We start from the raw sequence: 16,232 nt of genomic DNA, 5'->3' as shown, positions 1-16,232 counted from the left end.
CCAAGCTAGTTTTACCTTAAAAAGCCTTTCAGGCATCACACAGGAGCTATGTATGCTGGACTACAGTAAGGATGCAATTCATCTCACCCAATCACGCTCTATAAAAGAGCTTCTATAAAGGAGTAAGAAATTGAGATTTTATTCATACAAACTCAAAAAACTTCACCACCATTAGCTTCATTATGTATATGAGGCTGTCAGGATAAAATAACCAACATTTATTGTTAGAAAACATATCAAATTTGAAAAGATTCTTAGAAAAGTTTTATTAATTTTTTTATTGGGCATCTGCCTTAGTTTAGTTTTGAGTAAGGTAGGAAACAATTCACCATTCAGTGAAAATTCCAACTGCTTACATTACTGGAGCTTTCGGGCACAATGCTATGAGAAGATGGGATGAAAATACAGTTCTATTCACTTAAAGAGGCAAGAAGTGCAGAAATTTACTCCTGAATTAGTGAAGTTCAAAGAAATCTAACTGATAATCTTGTTTCAAACACATCTAATGCTTAACTTGCAAGTGAATATAGAAGTGAGGGATAAGACATGCCTCAATAGGGCTCCAAACAGTAAGAAATGGAAAACTGCATTTGTAAACTGCTCCAAAGGACCAAATTCTTAGAACAAAAATGATGTTGGGATGGCGTTCCTAAAGCTATAAACTTCATTGCTGTTTTGCAATGTGCTTTTTTACTTTCTTGCTCTCATCTGTCTTACAGCGTTTGATCCAAGTCCACTACAGCCACTGCTGTTGGAGCACCTCCACTGCTTTAGCAGCTGACACTTTATGCTGATAATTACTCAACATACTTGAGAACAGTGCCTCTGCAAGAAAAACTAAAGGAAAGCAAAACAACATCTAGAAATAATTCCTGAAAAGACTATGAGATTAAAAAGAAAAGTATTTAATATACAAAGTCTTACATGAAAAAACAGCAAGCATTCAGAAGTTGAAACTGATGAATTCTCAAGGAACAGTCCCTTACACATTCAAAAAGGGGTTTTCCTTGGAGGGAGGTGGGCAAGGACATCCAGAAGTCTCAATTCCCTCTTTAAACCATCAGTTAGAAGAGCTGTAAATTTTAGGCTGGTATTGCAGCTATTGTTTCACTAAGTACAATACCCACCCAACACTATTTCACAGTGTTACTACAGAATTAAATCCGTGCACACCAAAACTAGGACTACGACTCCTATATATTTTGGTCTCTGTTTTAGACACATGGAAACTACTTTAGTATACCAAATCCAAGCCACTAAGTTGGTGACGTGAATAAAAGCATGTCTTGGAACTGGAATTGTTTTGTAAAACAGCTCTGATTGAGATTCAACAATGTAAATCTAAGCAAGCCATCCATAACTGGATAATAACCATTGCATGTTCAAATAATTAATGTATTACTGGCACTCAGAAGTATTTTCTTTTTAAAAAATATTTGTGCTGTTGAAAAATAAATCACCATCAGCAAGTTCCTCTTTCAGCCAGAAGAATGTATGCAAAATAAAAATTAGCAAAATACTACTGGAAAACAAGTTTCCCAATTAAGCCACTGTGAAATCAGAATGCATATAAATTATTGAGCTACAACAGCACATTTCAACTAACTGACTTTTAGAAAGGAAGGGAAAAACCCTATCCAGTATGAAAGTACTATATATATATAATTTATCTAGTAGAGATCACACAACTAGATTAATAAGTTGTTTAGGCATCACCAGGCTGCCCATTAGATTAACAATCAATGCAATCAAATTTGTAATGTACATCATCAGCAGCAACAAGAATGCTTCAGGAAAAGAAATCTTCTCACTGAAAATATTTTTATCATCTGTAACAAAATCAAATAACTGGTAGCTGCACTAAACTTGACTACAAGATGTTTTTCTAAAGTAGCTATATTTTTAAAAAATCCAAGTTTAGTTAGTTAGGGAAAAGAGACAGAAAGAAACTTTCAATGGGAAAGCCTAATCCTGCAGCCTTATATAAGAGGGTCCAATTCTGGTTGCCATCACACTTACCATTTATCTTCCTGTTTTAGACTGACCAGTAAAAAGTGATAGGATATAATTGAAAGAAGCTTACTTTTCAAAGCTTTTAAGAAACAAAAACAAGGATTAGAAACAATTATTATTGTCCTACTAAATAAAATGTTGTCAGAAGACTTCAATATGTTGTCAGTATTATGCCAAAAAAGCTTATCAAGACCCGAATGGTAAAAAACTATCCAACAGTATCAAAAAATTCAATTCTCACCAAGAGTCAACTTTTAACCTCTGAAAATAGACAATAACTTTCTCAGTACATGTATAGTGGTAATCTGAGAGTAGAAGTAAGTGCAAGATGGAATCTGTTCATGGCAAATAAGTATTAGTAAGAACAAATAAAAACAAATTAGTTGTATAAGAAATTCTAAGTGGAAATCAGATTTGATGTGTCATTTTGCAATCTCCAGAAAAGGTTTACAGTTTTTGTCTGCTGCAAAATGCAAAGGCTTTTTCAATTCCCATTCACACTACATAACTGCAGTTATCTAAAAACATGTAATAACAAGCATCTATAAAATGATAGGCATGCTTAGTCGCACAGCTGCCCTGATGAGAAACTGTTGCTAAAGAAAGTAAACACATCACTTGCAATTTTGTTTCAATTTTCCTCTTTTAAAGTTTAAAGAGCATTAGAAGTAAAACCTAAGGCAAGACATAACTAGAATACTAAATACTAGTCTAGAGAATACTTTTTTCATGTATTATTGTATATGCCACTTTAATTTCATATGATGTTTAAACAACACCACCTGTACTCTATATTCTTTTATATATAACTTAAAACGCTTTTGGTAGAGCTGTTACTGCAAAACTGCATCTATATATTCTTGGAGTGTATTAATTAAGTCCAGATGAACACACAATTTCAATAATGCATGAGAGTGCAAAAGCAGTCTTCCACCTTTTACCTTTCCCCTCCAAAAAATTTGATGTATAGAAATCATAAAAGTTATGCATAGTGATTGAAGTGCTTTCCATTTGAACCACTCCTCTTCCTTTTTTATTCTACATTTTTGCCAAGTCCAGCACACCGACTTTAACAGTTTCTATTCATATAGAGTTTGGAATTTAAAAATGTAGATAAGCAACAAGGATGGACAAACTGTGGCAAGCAATTTAAGCACAGAGACTAAATACTATTATCTCAAGACACCTGTAAGAAGGAAACCAGTAAAGGCTATGGTGGCCAACATTATCTAGTTTTCCCCATTCCAAGTTGCAGAACATAGGCCACAGTGTCCTAACAGCAGTAAATCTGAGGGAGCTACTGCCATCCCAGGGCTGTGGGTTGGCTCCCCAGCTTCCTATTACTGCACCTCTCTGCAGCAAGAAGTGTGAATCTCACAGATGAGCTAGGAAATTTTGACAAGTAGCTTACAGGGTCAGAAAGTCAGGCAACACCAAAAGATGCTACATTAAGATATTGAAACGAAATTTCACATTTGGCACTACAGAAGTCACTATCAGTAAGCACTATTTCTAAATTACATCAGATGACTGTTACATACTATTTACCCAAGTATGCTTAATAGTATTTGGAACACACTACAGGACAGTATGAGTTCTGAATACTTGGTCTTCATCAGCCTGAAGAAAAGATGTGCTGAAAGCAGTTTTCTTTTAGAACGAGAACACAGGGAAATAAATTACCATCTGCTTTTGAAAGCAAGTCCCTCAAAACACAGTGAGCAGAAACAAGTGGTACCTGTTAGTAAAATCAAAGGAACTATTTTGCTTCCTCCCCATCTTTACTAAAAACACTAAGGGGCAGAGGAGGGGGGAAATGTCCTGCTGAGAACAGGAAAACATTTATTTTCTAACATCTCTTAGGATGCCTCAGAACATACATAATAAATTCTTTGCAACCCTACAGAAAATTTTATGGTATAGAATATAAAACAGGTTTTTCTTTCACAGGAAGTAGCTGAGAAACCAGCAGGTCATTTCTGATTGATGTATGGAGTTGCACCTGTGAAGGGGAGCAAAATCCCCTCCTGCAGACTACAGTTGTTTTAATAATGTAAAAGAGCATTGTGTGAATTGCTTATTCATTGTTTCCTCACTAGGAATAACTGTAACAGTAAAAGGTAACCTACTCATGAGAAGGTAAAAGCATTTGTAACATGGTTTGCATTCATTTAACTGATCTCGTCGGTAGAAAAAAAAGTCATACCCTTTGACCAACATAATTTAGAAGCTGACTCCTCTGATAGCACCATTTTGTCAGTCCTGCAGGATGAGTCTTCAGAGGCAGAGCATACCTAAATTACTAATATAAATAATTTACAGATTGTAGCAGGAGGACAAATTTTCCCCCACCTTCATAATCTTTCAGTCTCCTTTAATAATGATTTGGATGTTCTCCACATCTAGTTTTACACAGGGTCAAAAAGGGAGAGTGATTTTAGGCTCCATATGAAATTAACACTGCCCTTTTTGTTCTGAAGTATATTAATCTTAGTAAGTGAAGTATAAACCAAAACCAGTAATTCAAACAAGCTTAACAGCCTGAACTGGTTTAAAATTTACACCTTCAGGCAGAGTAGCACACTTCCTGATGGAAACATCAGGATGGTGATTCCCATCACCTCCCACTTAGAAAAATTATTTTACTGAAACATTTCAATTCCCAAGTAAAAAGAATTAGTATCTGAACATCTTCACTTAACGGAAGTGTTACATCACCAGCTTGTAGGAAAAATAACAGTGATGTCATCATACAAGAGAGTAACTACACTACTGAATACGTAGCAATTCACTCAGGAGAACGATGAAATACTGAAGAGAAAACAGCCAACAAGAAGATGGCAGTTCAATAACTAGTATAAAAATAATATAATAAAATTCTTTTGCATCTTTCACCATAGAATTGTACTTACATTGTCCATGAAATTTGGCTTAAATCCTCCCTCCTGCTGTCGTCGTAATTCCTCCTGTTCCCTCTGGCGTAGCATCTCTTCTTCACGACGTCTGTGCTCTTCTTCATGTCTAGGATATTTTTCAAAATTATGTCAGCTTAGTCTCTTGACCTGTTCAGGCTTGCACTCAGTCTCAAGAGGTAAGATCAAGTACACGAACAGAGTTGGTCGTTAATTATTTTTTACATAGTGTAAGGCACTAATCTACTCAACTTCAGGAGTTTGAGTACTTTCGAAGTTTCATGGGGGTTTTTTAAACTGGAATACAAGTAATTTCAATACCAATACATTCTATACCTTCTCTTCCAGCTATATATTGGTAAACAGGTTAAAATATTCCAGTTTTTAAAAAGCCACTATGGATTAAAACATTTCAATACTGCCAAAAGACACATTTTTAATTCTGACATGTGTTTGTGCTCTTTTTTTCTTATTTATTGTGATATTTAACACAGAAAGTATAAATCAATACGATGACACTATGTCTATTTTCTTAAACTTTAGAAGAGGCATTAAAACAATTATTTGCATAAATTAGATCTCAAAAGAAAAATTGTTTGCAACATACTAGAATATCAAGTGAAAATACCTTTCAAAATCCCTTGTCAGACCTTAAGATTGCAATGCTATGACTCTATAATGCAGATCACTGCCCATAAAATTTAGAAGCATGTTCCTATCTACTACAGCTATGCTTCGGTCATGTTAAAATAAATATGAAACAAAAGAAATAGGCTAAGACATTTCTATGCTATTTATAAATCTAAGAAATTTACAACAAAACTAGCAGTGCTGAAATAAGTTATAGAAATCAGGCAGCACTTGAAACCACTCTTTTATATTAGCATTATATTAACATTATCAGAAACATCACACATTATGCTTTTGAAAAGCAAGTTTAGCCAACACATCTAAATTCACGCGGGCCTACAGTGGTTGCATGCCACACCTCCACGCAGTAGAAGACGAAATACCTCAATTGTATCTGCTTGCGTTTTTGAAGTTCTTGGTTTCGAAGTTCTTCCAAACGCCTCAATTCTTCCTGACGACGCATGAGATCTAACAGGATTAAAAGTGTATTTAAATATAAAAGCTGTCAATCAATAACGTGGCAACACAAGACTTGTTATTACTGTCAGATTACAGTTCTAACATTCCATTTTTCAAACAAAATTTTCAATGCATTTAACTCATCTCTTTCCATAAAGCTAAGTCTAGTACTTGAAAGAAACACTGGATCCATGGCTTACAAACACAGAAAAGGTACAAAATGGGCAAAGCCTCCAGAGCAGATTACAGAAACAGAAATCTTAAATTCTCAAAGAAAAGGAAAAAAGCTCTCTCGATCCATTAAATCACATCCTGGTTTTACATCTAGGACAGGGCATCAATTTTCTCACAATGCTGTATACTGCTAAAATCACACTACTAAGAAAACCATCGCAATATTTATGGACTTTCATACTCTCCACTACCTATTGCGGACCACTATGTGGCATACAACAGAAAAAGAGAAGTGGTATGAACTTCAGGTGCATGAAGTCTGAACCTCCATGGACATCTATCAGGACTCTGCTTACTGCAACTTACCAATGACTGGGCTTTTAACCCCACAAAAAAGGCCCAGCCATAGCCTCTTAAGAAGCACTTAAAATGATCTTAAAAAGCAGGGCATAACTCATAGTAATTACTTTTGCTGACCAGTCACATTATTGATTTCTGCCTGGAAATTTATGCTTTCTTCAATGAATATTAATTTTATCATTTGTTAGAAAGCAGTTCTTTATTTTTTAACTTCATAGGATATTGGCCGCATATTATTTATAGAAACCACAAGTAACATTTTACCATACCGCCCATTACATGCCTTTTATGCTTTAGTTCAACTATTCTGCAGATTTTCTCTACACATTTCTTCACTATATTAATTAAAATACCTTTTTAATTATGCAAATCACTTTCCTCAAACTTGCATCAGCATAAATTATTACAACTTAAAATTTTACTTTAATATCCAAAAACTACAACGGCCAGTACATTTTGCCAAAATATCATGTATTTGTTTTCTTTTTGAACAAAGAAGATTATCAGATTTTTACTCTCACAACATCTCTGTTGACATTAGAAGTCCTTTCTCAATCACATTTTACAGGACTGCTTTTCTATTCTCTTCTGCAAAATTAACACATTTCACACTTCAATGGAATATGACTACACTGAAGAATCACTCAAATCACAAAGTCTGAGGGCTGCTTCTTTCCAGCTATGCTTGCCACAGAAGCCCTGGCCACTGGTATCCTGATCGTTGGGCAGTGTCATGAGCACACTTCTTTTTGCTTTTAAACAGCTTTTAGGTTATTTCAAGAGTACAAATGTACCTTCCTTTTAAAATAAACCTTTGGGTTGCTTCAGAGTATTACTGAGATCAAAAACTAACCCATTCTGTATGCAACGCTGTCCACTGTGGGAAAAGATGTTTCCTTTTCAGTTCTTTGTTCTTTCAAATTTATGCAGCATTCCCTATTTCTTGTGCACACAGGCACAAAATTTCCTACTTTCTCTCTACCACTAATTACTACAAATTTATCATTTCCTGTCCTTTGTTCTTAAGGCATAGCACTCTACTTTCCTCAGTGTTCTTTTAATTTTTCTCCATAGCATAGTTGTGATTACTGCCTTTCCTGAAACTGGTAGTATTTTTAAAGTTCAACATAGCAAATTATGATTCAGTATCATTTGACAACTGCAAAATCTTGACAGAAAGCCTTAGTAGGCCGTGTGAAAATACAGATATAGAAGTTCAAACTCTGCCAAACAAGAGCCATTCATATGAAAAGACCTGCAGTGATGGTATTCTTGACTGACAGGCCATTTCTCTGAACAGAAAAAATCTGCACTAAAGCAGCTGTGGGAAAAAAAGAAAACAGAGAGCATTATTATTAGCCTCTGCACTTCCTTGTGCTTATACTTTTACCTTCAACCTTCTACATAGGAGAGAGCAGAAGGTGAAGGTTTTCTCACCTCAGAAGTTAATCCTACAAACTGGAATATCAATTCCACAAAGACTTGTAAGCAGTTTTAGCTGCTGATTTTTTAGGTTCTAAAGATGAAAAATAAATGCCAAATTTCCATATAATTGATAAAAAAATTAAGCTTCTGGTGAAATTCAGTCACGTTTTCCAGCATTTACATAATCTATTTAACCATCATTATGAGAGAGTATTTACAAATGTTTGATGCATACCACCAGTACATAGATCAGAAAGACCATGCAATTTACTTACACATGGAAACACGTATTCTGCTTTACAAATTACTTCTGACTCAGTCTGTCAAAATATGACACTTAAAAGTGAAAAATTACACATATCAAAGAATTAAATCTACCTTCAGAATTAATACCACACAACAAGAACCTGAGTACTCAAACCAACATGTTCTAGAGTTCAAGTCCTACTAGCTCTTGTAAAGCAGTTTCAACACAACCTTCACCTGCAAGAGTATATGGACCAGTAAGCTCATCCTTCCTGCCTTCTTTCTAACTCCTACACAATTAAAACATGATATTTTATTTCCTAATGACTGCTTCAATACATCTAAGTTTGACTTTGTGCACCAGGGATACAAAACCAATAATTCTAGGTTCTGATGCCCTAGAATCTTCATTACATCTTTCTACAGAATCCTGTGATGCAATCTCATTAATATAATCAATATTCTTGGCATGGCATGAACTTAGACCCACACTGCTCAGAGCAACAAAAGGCAGCTAATCTTTGAAAATACATACAAATGAAAAAAACCACCGTATTTTCATACATACTGAAGAATTGAGAAGACTAAAACAGAACGAATACTTGCTTATCTCTAGAGCTTGGAAAATTAAATGTCGGCAGGTGACTAAGAAGAAACGTAACTATCTTAACAAAATTCTAAGTTATCTGCTACCAAAGAGGTACTCTGTTAACCAAACTGTTAGGGGGAAAAAAACTCCTCCTACACTAAAAAAACCCCACATTTCCCCACTGGAATAGCAGCACCAAATGTTTTAGTGGCTCTTTAATGGAAGGAATAATTCTCTCTTTTTTCATATAAAACTGGCATTTAACAAATATTCAAAAAGAAGAATACATTTTCCTTCATGTTCTCCTTAAAAGAAACCCTAATATCCAAAAACATACCTAAGATTTTTCCCATGTTTTACCATCAAGAGCTTTTCTATCTCAATTGAGACACCACAGTCACCTAGTCTCTGTTTAACATGTAATTAAGACATGAATTTAAGAAAAAGTAATCTCTAATCTTGCCCTCAACTACAGGCAACAGGTGAATAAATTTGAAGGAAATTAGAGAGCATGATTTCTGGAACTGGATCATTAGCACTGTTAAATATTAATAATTAGATAAGTCAACAGGAGAGTTATCCAACCTGTATCTTAAGCACTGTATCTTAACCATCATTACAAATCTCAGTCACGCATACACACAAAACTATAATGTGTCTAACTGCCAAGGGAGGGCAGTACTGTGTATTGACAGCAGTATTCTTGCATCATATTAACATGCACATTCCTCACCTGTAACATACACCTCTTAAGCTTACAAGGAAACGTAATGTGTCAACATTTTTTCTTGGAAAATAAATCAAGAAACAGTTGTCATTTCAGGTGCTGCAACAACTATCTAGCATTTCAGAACAGTTTTCTATGTTATTACACTCTAAGACTTTATGCTTTTTATATTATTACATAGTTATGTTTTCACATTATTATCTTCTGCATAAGACTTGATACTCTGTACAAGACCTTATAAAAACAGCTCTACACTGGAAGCACATGTGCCTATTCAAGAAAAACAGGCTAAGTAAACTTTTTCCTAAAGACAAATTTAGGAAGTGAAGAAAACAGACAATCACCTCTTTTTTAGTTTCTTAAATAATTTCTGCAAATCATCAAGGAATATGTGCACAGAAAAGTATTCCTTCCTTTTTCTCAGTTACATACATTTAATTAAATAGTGGCCAGCAAATTGCCCAAGTAAACAGCTCAATACGCTACACAAAAAAAAAAATCTGTGACAAAACAAATTTTATACTAGTAGATTATCTGGTTTTACCTTGCCTCATCAGCATTAGCTGATGCTCGTGTCTAGCTGCTTCCATTTCTGCCTCTAGCTTCTCTTTGGCTTCTCTAATGTTCCTGTCAACCTGTTCACGCTGCTGCTTTTCCATCTCATCAAGAGCCTTCCACCGTGAAGCATACTCAAACTCAAACGTTCCAGGCTGAGCAAAGCGTGGAGGCTGTTCTCTTTTCCTAATAAAAATTTTGCGGTAAAAATGTACAAAAGGACACATTTAGATCAACAGCTGTAGCAGCCAGAGAATGTATAAACAATCACTTCAAGTGTAGATCTGACTTTTTATCAACCTGTCAGATGACTACGTTCTTAACCAGACAAAGCTTAAATCAGACATTAAGACAAGTAAAAAGACTATTTTCCAAAAATTGTCCAAAAAAAGATTCTATTTAATTTTAAGATAAAAATTTGTATTGACATCAGTACAAAATACTAAGCTGCAACACTAGATTATCTGTGTTCAGCCTTCTAAAGCAAGTAGTCAATTCATAAAACCAGTTATTTAAATAAATATCAAAGCTTACTAGACAGCACAGAATATCAGCCAGAACCTGTAAACACTAAAATGAGCCTGCATTTCCCATTCTAACACTAATATTGTACCTAACAGTGACAAATTTTTAAGAAGTGGTCTTCTACAGTCTTACCAGAATAAACACTTTAGATTCAAGCAAAATGAATGACGAATTATAATATTAAAATTAGTATTTTCAGATTAGGGGACTTGTATCTCATGATCGAGATTCACTTTCTCATGTCATGCTCAAAGTTTTACCTGAACTGTGGAAGCTGCAAAGATTTACAGGCCAGGGAGGCTGTGAACAGTTAAGGGGCTATTCAGAGAACATAAAGATCTGTGGGTATTCAAAATCTCTGCAGGATTAGACCACACCCCTAATCCATAAAAGACTATAGTTTGCTGGCAACAAGCTCCCACTGACTGCAGTGTAGGCCAAGAATCTCTCTACTACAGTAAATGCACAGAATGTTAAACCAACAAGCCAAGTCTGAATTTTACTGTGATTAGGAAATTTGAGAAAGTCCTGTTTAATCCTTTGACACAAAACAGCACAACATACAAAGCACTACTTCCTGCTACACAAACTCAAAAGTAAAAATCAGTGTATATTTACAAAGGTAACTAAGTACATAAAACACGTTTTATAAAATAAAGCTAACCAAAACTTACTTGTGGTACTGTTGTGTTTTTTGCATTAGTTTCTCTGGGAGTCCATCCTCATCATCAAATTGCTCCATTGGTTCTACAACAACTGGTCGAGGTGTTCTGGAAAACATTTTCAATTTAATAACTGAATCATTAATGAAGCAATTACAACTTATTTTAGCATTATAAAGAAACACTCCAGAAAGCTAACATGCAATTCCTGTGCCTTGTCTTAAATCACAGAATTCCAATGAATCCCGATTTTAAGACTTACCTTCGAAAAATAATTGTTTCTATGCCCAAATCCAGCTATTCCGCCTAGAAACTACAACTTACTTGATACAGTTCTGTTTGTTTTTTTTAAATACCAAAACCATCTACCAATAATTACAAAATATTGAGGAAGGAACTACCTTTTTGTTTTCATCAGTGAGGCACCAGAGGCCATGACTGTACTGGGAAAGCAACAAATCCAAAACAGAACAGGACAACCTATTCATATTTCTACTGACTTTAACAACTTAGTTTTGCAAGTTAATCTACAACTGAAAACAGCTTGATAATTTGGTATTAATATTACAGTGATAATTAGAAAAACATTTCTGCTTAAGTTATTTAAAACCCATTCTTTGAACAACCATAGGCTCACAAATCAGAATCCTAATTTATCTCTGAAAACAGTTTCCTTGAAATGTAGTAAGCAGAGGCAAGCATGAGCCAGTACTGCCAAAGAGAGCAGTGTAACAACTCTGAATTGTGTAAAAAGCTCTCTGCATCAGTCTTGGGAGCAGAGCTTACAAAACGCAGAGCACTAGAGACACGATTTTCAAAACACCAGCACTCATTTATTATATTCCATGCCTTTATTTCACTTTGCAGATGTTCCCCTACTGCCCCAGTCGCCCTCTGAAAAAAAAAAAAAAAAAAACCAAAAAAAACCAAAACACACAAACAAAAAACAAAAACACAAACAAAAAACCCCACCAAAACCAAACCAAACAAACAAATGACCCCCCAATATATTTTACTCTGGGCATCAAGTTTAGATTAAAAAGATGAAGTCTGGAATCACAGGGCACAACACAGCAGCTATTTTTTCTGATGCTATCTGCATGGCAATTGCTGACAGTTCTGCTATTTAAATACAACTGAACTGTGGTGCTAACAAGCTATGATGTAAAACAACAATGTCAAAACGCTAATGTTTTGAATGTCTAGTTTTGATACATTTATACAGGAATTGATTCTGATCAGGCAAAGAGTTTTCAGTTAAAAAATGGTAAAACTTTAGACTCTGAAGGAAAATATGAAAGTAGATGGCAGCAGATTTATGCAACTTTGCATTAGGGAACATGTCACCTAAGCAAGAAAATCATCAAGTGCTTTTTATTCACTCAGGCCATTGTTAGATGGTCATTTCAATTCAACTGATCTATCCAGCTCGTAAAACAAGAAAAACCTTCCCTCATATCCCAGCTTCTTTTTCCCTGCCACATCTCTCATGCCAAGAATAGCACCCATGTAACACTGAACTACATTACTTCCCTTGTTTGGCTCACACTTCCACTCAATTACTAATGCCAAGAAAGCCAGGGAATAAGAACAAATGGCTGGCACCTCCTGATAACAGAAAAGATGTATTGAAATTAAATTTACTATGTAGCCACCAAATCAGTTCAGTAGCACACAAGATTTAAGATATTATCACAAGAAATTTGAATTCCAGACACCTTATTCACCTGCCATCTGCTCCTGTCAGCATTTTCTCCTGACTTATTCTCTGGTGGACCTGACATTAGAAAGCACCTTCCTGTGCTTAAACAGACTGCAATGGACCCCCATACGAATTAATGCTTTTCTGTTGTTTTAGCAAGCACAAGTGGCTCATGGAAGTATCATGAAGTTCTCAAGCAGATAGAAGAACAGCACAGTCAGGGCAGGAAAAGAACTCCAAGTTACCCCATTCAATGGCAGCGAGCTTCCATGCTGTGGAACCACAGCCTTATTTTCCCAGTGAGAATTAGAAAAATAAAAATAACCATAAATATGTATCATTTCATGCAGCTTTTAAGAAAGCATTTGAAAATGTCACTTGTAACTGTGTTACAGTACAGCAGTTAACAACCCTCTTTGGCAAGTAGAGAAATATGAGATGCAAGAGAAGTGCTGCTATTTGCAAGCTTGCTTGTCCTTGAAATAGATTGTTTTCCAAACATCACTAATATAAACCTTTTCCGAATCTCAGTCTTCATTTTAAAGCAAGGAGAAAATCCTAGCCTTACAAGCCACATAAATTTTTGAGATAGAAACACTTTCTTTAGTTTACAGAAATATCAGCAATGTCATGCACTGTTTTGTTAAGAAACAAAGGAATATTATTTTGTCACTTTGTTACTGGGATCAGGAAGAGTGCAACCAATGAAAATAAAATCTCAATAGAAAATGCCTTACTATATAGAGAAGGAAAAGTAATATTGCATATAAAGAAAAAACCCAGAACTTTGCTCTCAGATTCTCATATGGTAATCTTATAAACAGTAAGCAGAGAAAGATGGCTTTCCTTAAAACAAAACAAAAAAAAAAATCAAGCGTATTTGTGGTATTCATGTAAAACACCTGAATTTCTAACCTCATGGCTTTCAGATCTTGAAAACAAAGTAAGAAATGGGGAATACCATGAATGCAATTTCTGCTCACATTAGGAAAAGCAAAAATTATTGACACAACCGGTAGGGACCCCAGAAGGGACTTACACATCAGCAAAGCAGGGGCCATTAGAGCCCTATACAGCATTCATTGATTCAAACAAACACCTGTGAACTTACGTTGTAAGCAAGAATGCCCCATCACTGCATCTTTCCAGAGCTTTCCGTGCTGGAGGCTTTGCTGCAAATTCTACGAAACCTTTCCCTGTAGCTCTGCCACGATCATCTACTACAACGACTGCTCTTTCCACCGGCCCGAATTGCGAGAATGCTTGTTCCAGCAGCTCATTGGAAACCACAGGTGACAGATTCTTCACAGTTAAAGCAGCTCCATGGGTAGCAAATCGAATTCGAAGTGGTCTGCTCTTCAAAATAGTACCATCAAGTTCTGCCTTTGCTATTTCAGCCAGGGTCCTAGATTCCTTTATCAAGATATAAAGTATTTATTATCTTTTATTTTCAAATACAACAAATATCACTTTTGAGTGCCCCCCCCTCGAAAAGTAGCAAAGTTGTTTTCCTTCACCTGTGCACATTGGCAACGGGATCATTCAACTTTTTTTTCCCCCAATCAAAAAACCAAACCAACAACAACAAAAAACCCAACAAATCAACGAAGTCTCTGCCCTCTGATTGAAAAAAAAAACCCCATTCATTACCCTTTATGGTTTATTCTAAAAAAACAACATAGGCGCAAATTTTTTGTTGTGCATTAGAGGACTTAACAAATTCTCATTATGATGGTGCTGCTCTGTAAAGGTCTTGAGTTGAAAACTTGATGCTTTTCACGTTTACCTACTCAATTCTTCATCCCTAACTCCACGCAGCAGGAAATGGTATTCAAAGATTACACTACAGGATCTAAGGTGTTTTGGGTTGGGTTTTTGTTTTGCTTTTAAATAAGGGAAAATATCGCACTTGCTCTCCATGGATGTCCACTTCAAATTTCATCAACAAATAATGAAATTACCTTCTTTGCTCATGTATTCATTCTTCTCACATTTCTGGGCTTTCTGCACCCCCATCCATGAGACAGTGTAAATCAACAACTACCTTTTTTCTCACTTCAAAAATCTTCACCAGGTTTGATACCTGCAATCCCTGACATTTAAAGAAATTCTTCTTTATATCTTTCGTCACAGTTCAACCGGCTAAAAAAGCACAAAAATAACTATATATTAATTTTTTTTACCACGTAATGGAAGAGGGAAATTCAAATAAAAAAAACTCTACCTAATCTCTATTACATACAAACTGAGTAACGAGATGTAAATATATCGCACTTCCTCCAGAAAATTGCTATTTCAGGCTGGGGAATTCTCAGGGTAAAAGATGCACGGCAGAATGCCATAAATATTTTAAGACGACAACCAAAAAGAGAAAAACACCCTAACCAGTAAAATATATGTAAAAATCATAACTAGACACCTAAAAGCATTCTAAAGCTATTCCCAGAATGATACAAATCGGTGCATTCTAAACAGAGCAATCATGAAAACTGAGCGCGCACACTAAATTAACATTTAAATACAGTATCATAAACTTTTCGGATGATTCCTTTTTTTGCATGTTTAACCAAATACTGTATTACCCCTAAAAATCCAGTCTTATCTGGGCACAAGTACTTTAAACAACCCGCGGTCCGCAACCTTTGAAAATCTGTGATTTTATGTTCTGTGCTCACGATGTGCGAGCAGCGGTATTTGGAAACAATCCCGTCCAGTCTTTAAAATTAGCTACATTAAGTGCCATGGGGTGAGGCGGGGACCGAAACGCCAGGGGCTGGAAGGGCTACTCTGGACGCAGGGGTCTGGCTTGGATGTGTACAGGCGAACAGGGGAGGGGGGAGAAGGAAGAAGAGGCGGGGGAACCACCGCTAGCAGCGAGGAGGAAGAGAATGAGAGGCAGATGTTGCTTTTTTTTTACACCCGCCGAAAACGAGAGGAAGGGGCGGGGGACAAGGGACCGAAGCCACCCGCTTTCAGAGACAGCCCCAGGGTGACGGGGCAGCCCCAGGGGCCGGCCCGGGTCCTCACCAGGCGGATGAAGCCGAAGCCACGGTCCCGATTGATGAAGACCTCGCTGGGCTCCCCGTAGCGCTCGAAAAGGCGCTTGAAATCCTCCTCGGTTATATCAGTAGGCAGATTCCCCACGAACAGCCGGCAACGCTGCGTGTAGCTCTTCTCGCCAGGTTTGAGAAAGCTCTTGATATCGATGGTGAACCCAACCTCCTGCTCCTCATCTCCGCCACCTTCTTTGCTC

At 36.2% G+C, this 16,232-nt stretch overlaps 1 protein-coding gene across 1 annotated transcript in view; it reads right to left on the bottom strand.

The window, feature by feature from the left end:
- Positions 1-16,232, bottom strand: part of PSPC1 (paraspeckle component 1) — a 36,936-nt gene that overhangs the window by 20,145 nt on the left and 559 nt on the right. The window contains exons 2-7 of the mRNA XM_008630999.2: positions 16,007-16,229; positions 14,091-14,392; positions 11,290-11,385; positions 10,080-10,276; positions 5,939-6,023; positions 4,926-5,034 (exon numbers count right to left, since the gene is read on the bottom strand). Coding sequence (XP_008629221.2) covers positions 4,926-5,034; positions 5,939-6,023; positions 10,080-10,276; positions 11,290-11,385; positions 14,091-14,392; positions 16,007-16,229 — 1,012 coding nt within the window. The remainder of the gene's footprint in view (positions 1-4,925; positions 5,035-5,938; positions 6,024-10,079; positions 10,277-11,289; positions 11,386-14,090; positions 14,393-16,006; positions 16,230-16,232) is intronic.

This window comes from Corvus brachyrhynchos, unplaced genomic scaffold (assembly GCF_000691975.1).
Source record: "Corvus brachyrhynchos isolate BGI_N302 unplaced genomic scaffold, ASM69197v1 scaffold363, whole genome shotgun sequence".
Taxonomy (NCBI): domain Eukaryota; kingdom Metazoa; phylum Chordata; class Aves; order Passeriformes; family Corvidae; genus Corvus; species Corvus brachyrhynchos.
The sequence above is the reverse complement of the archived record's forward strand: the minus strand, read 5'-3'. Positions and strand labels throughout refer to the sequence as shown.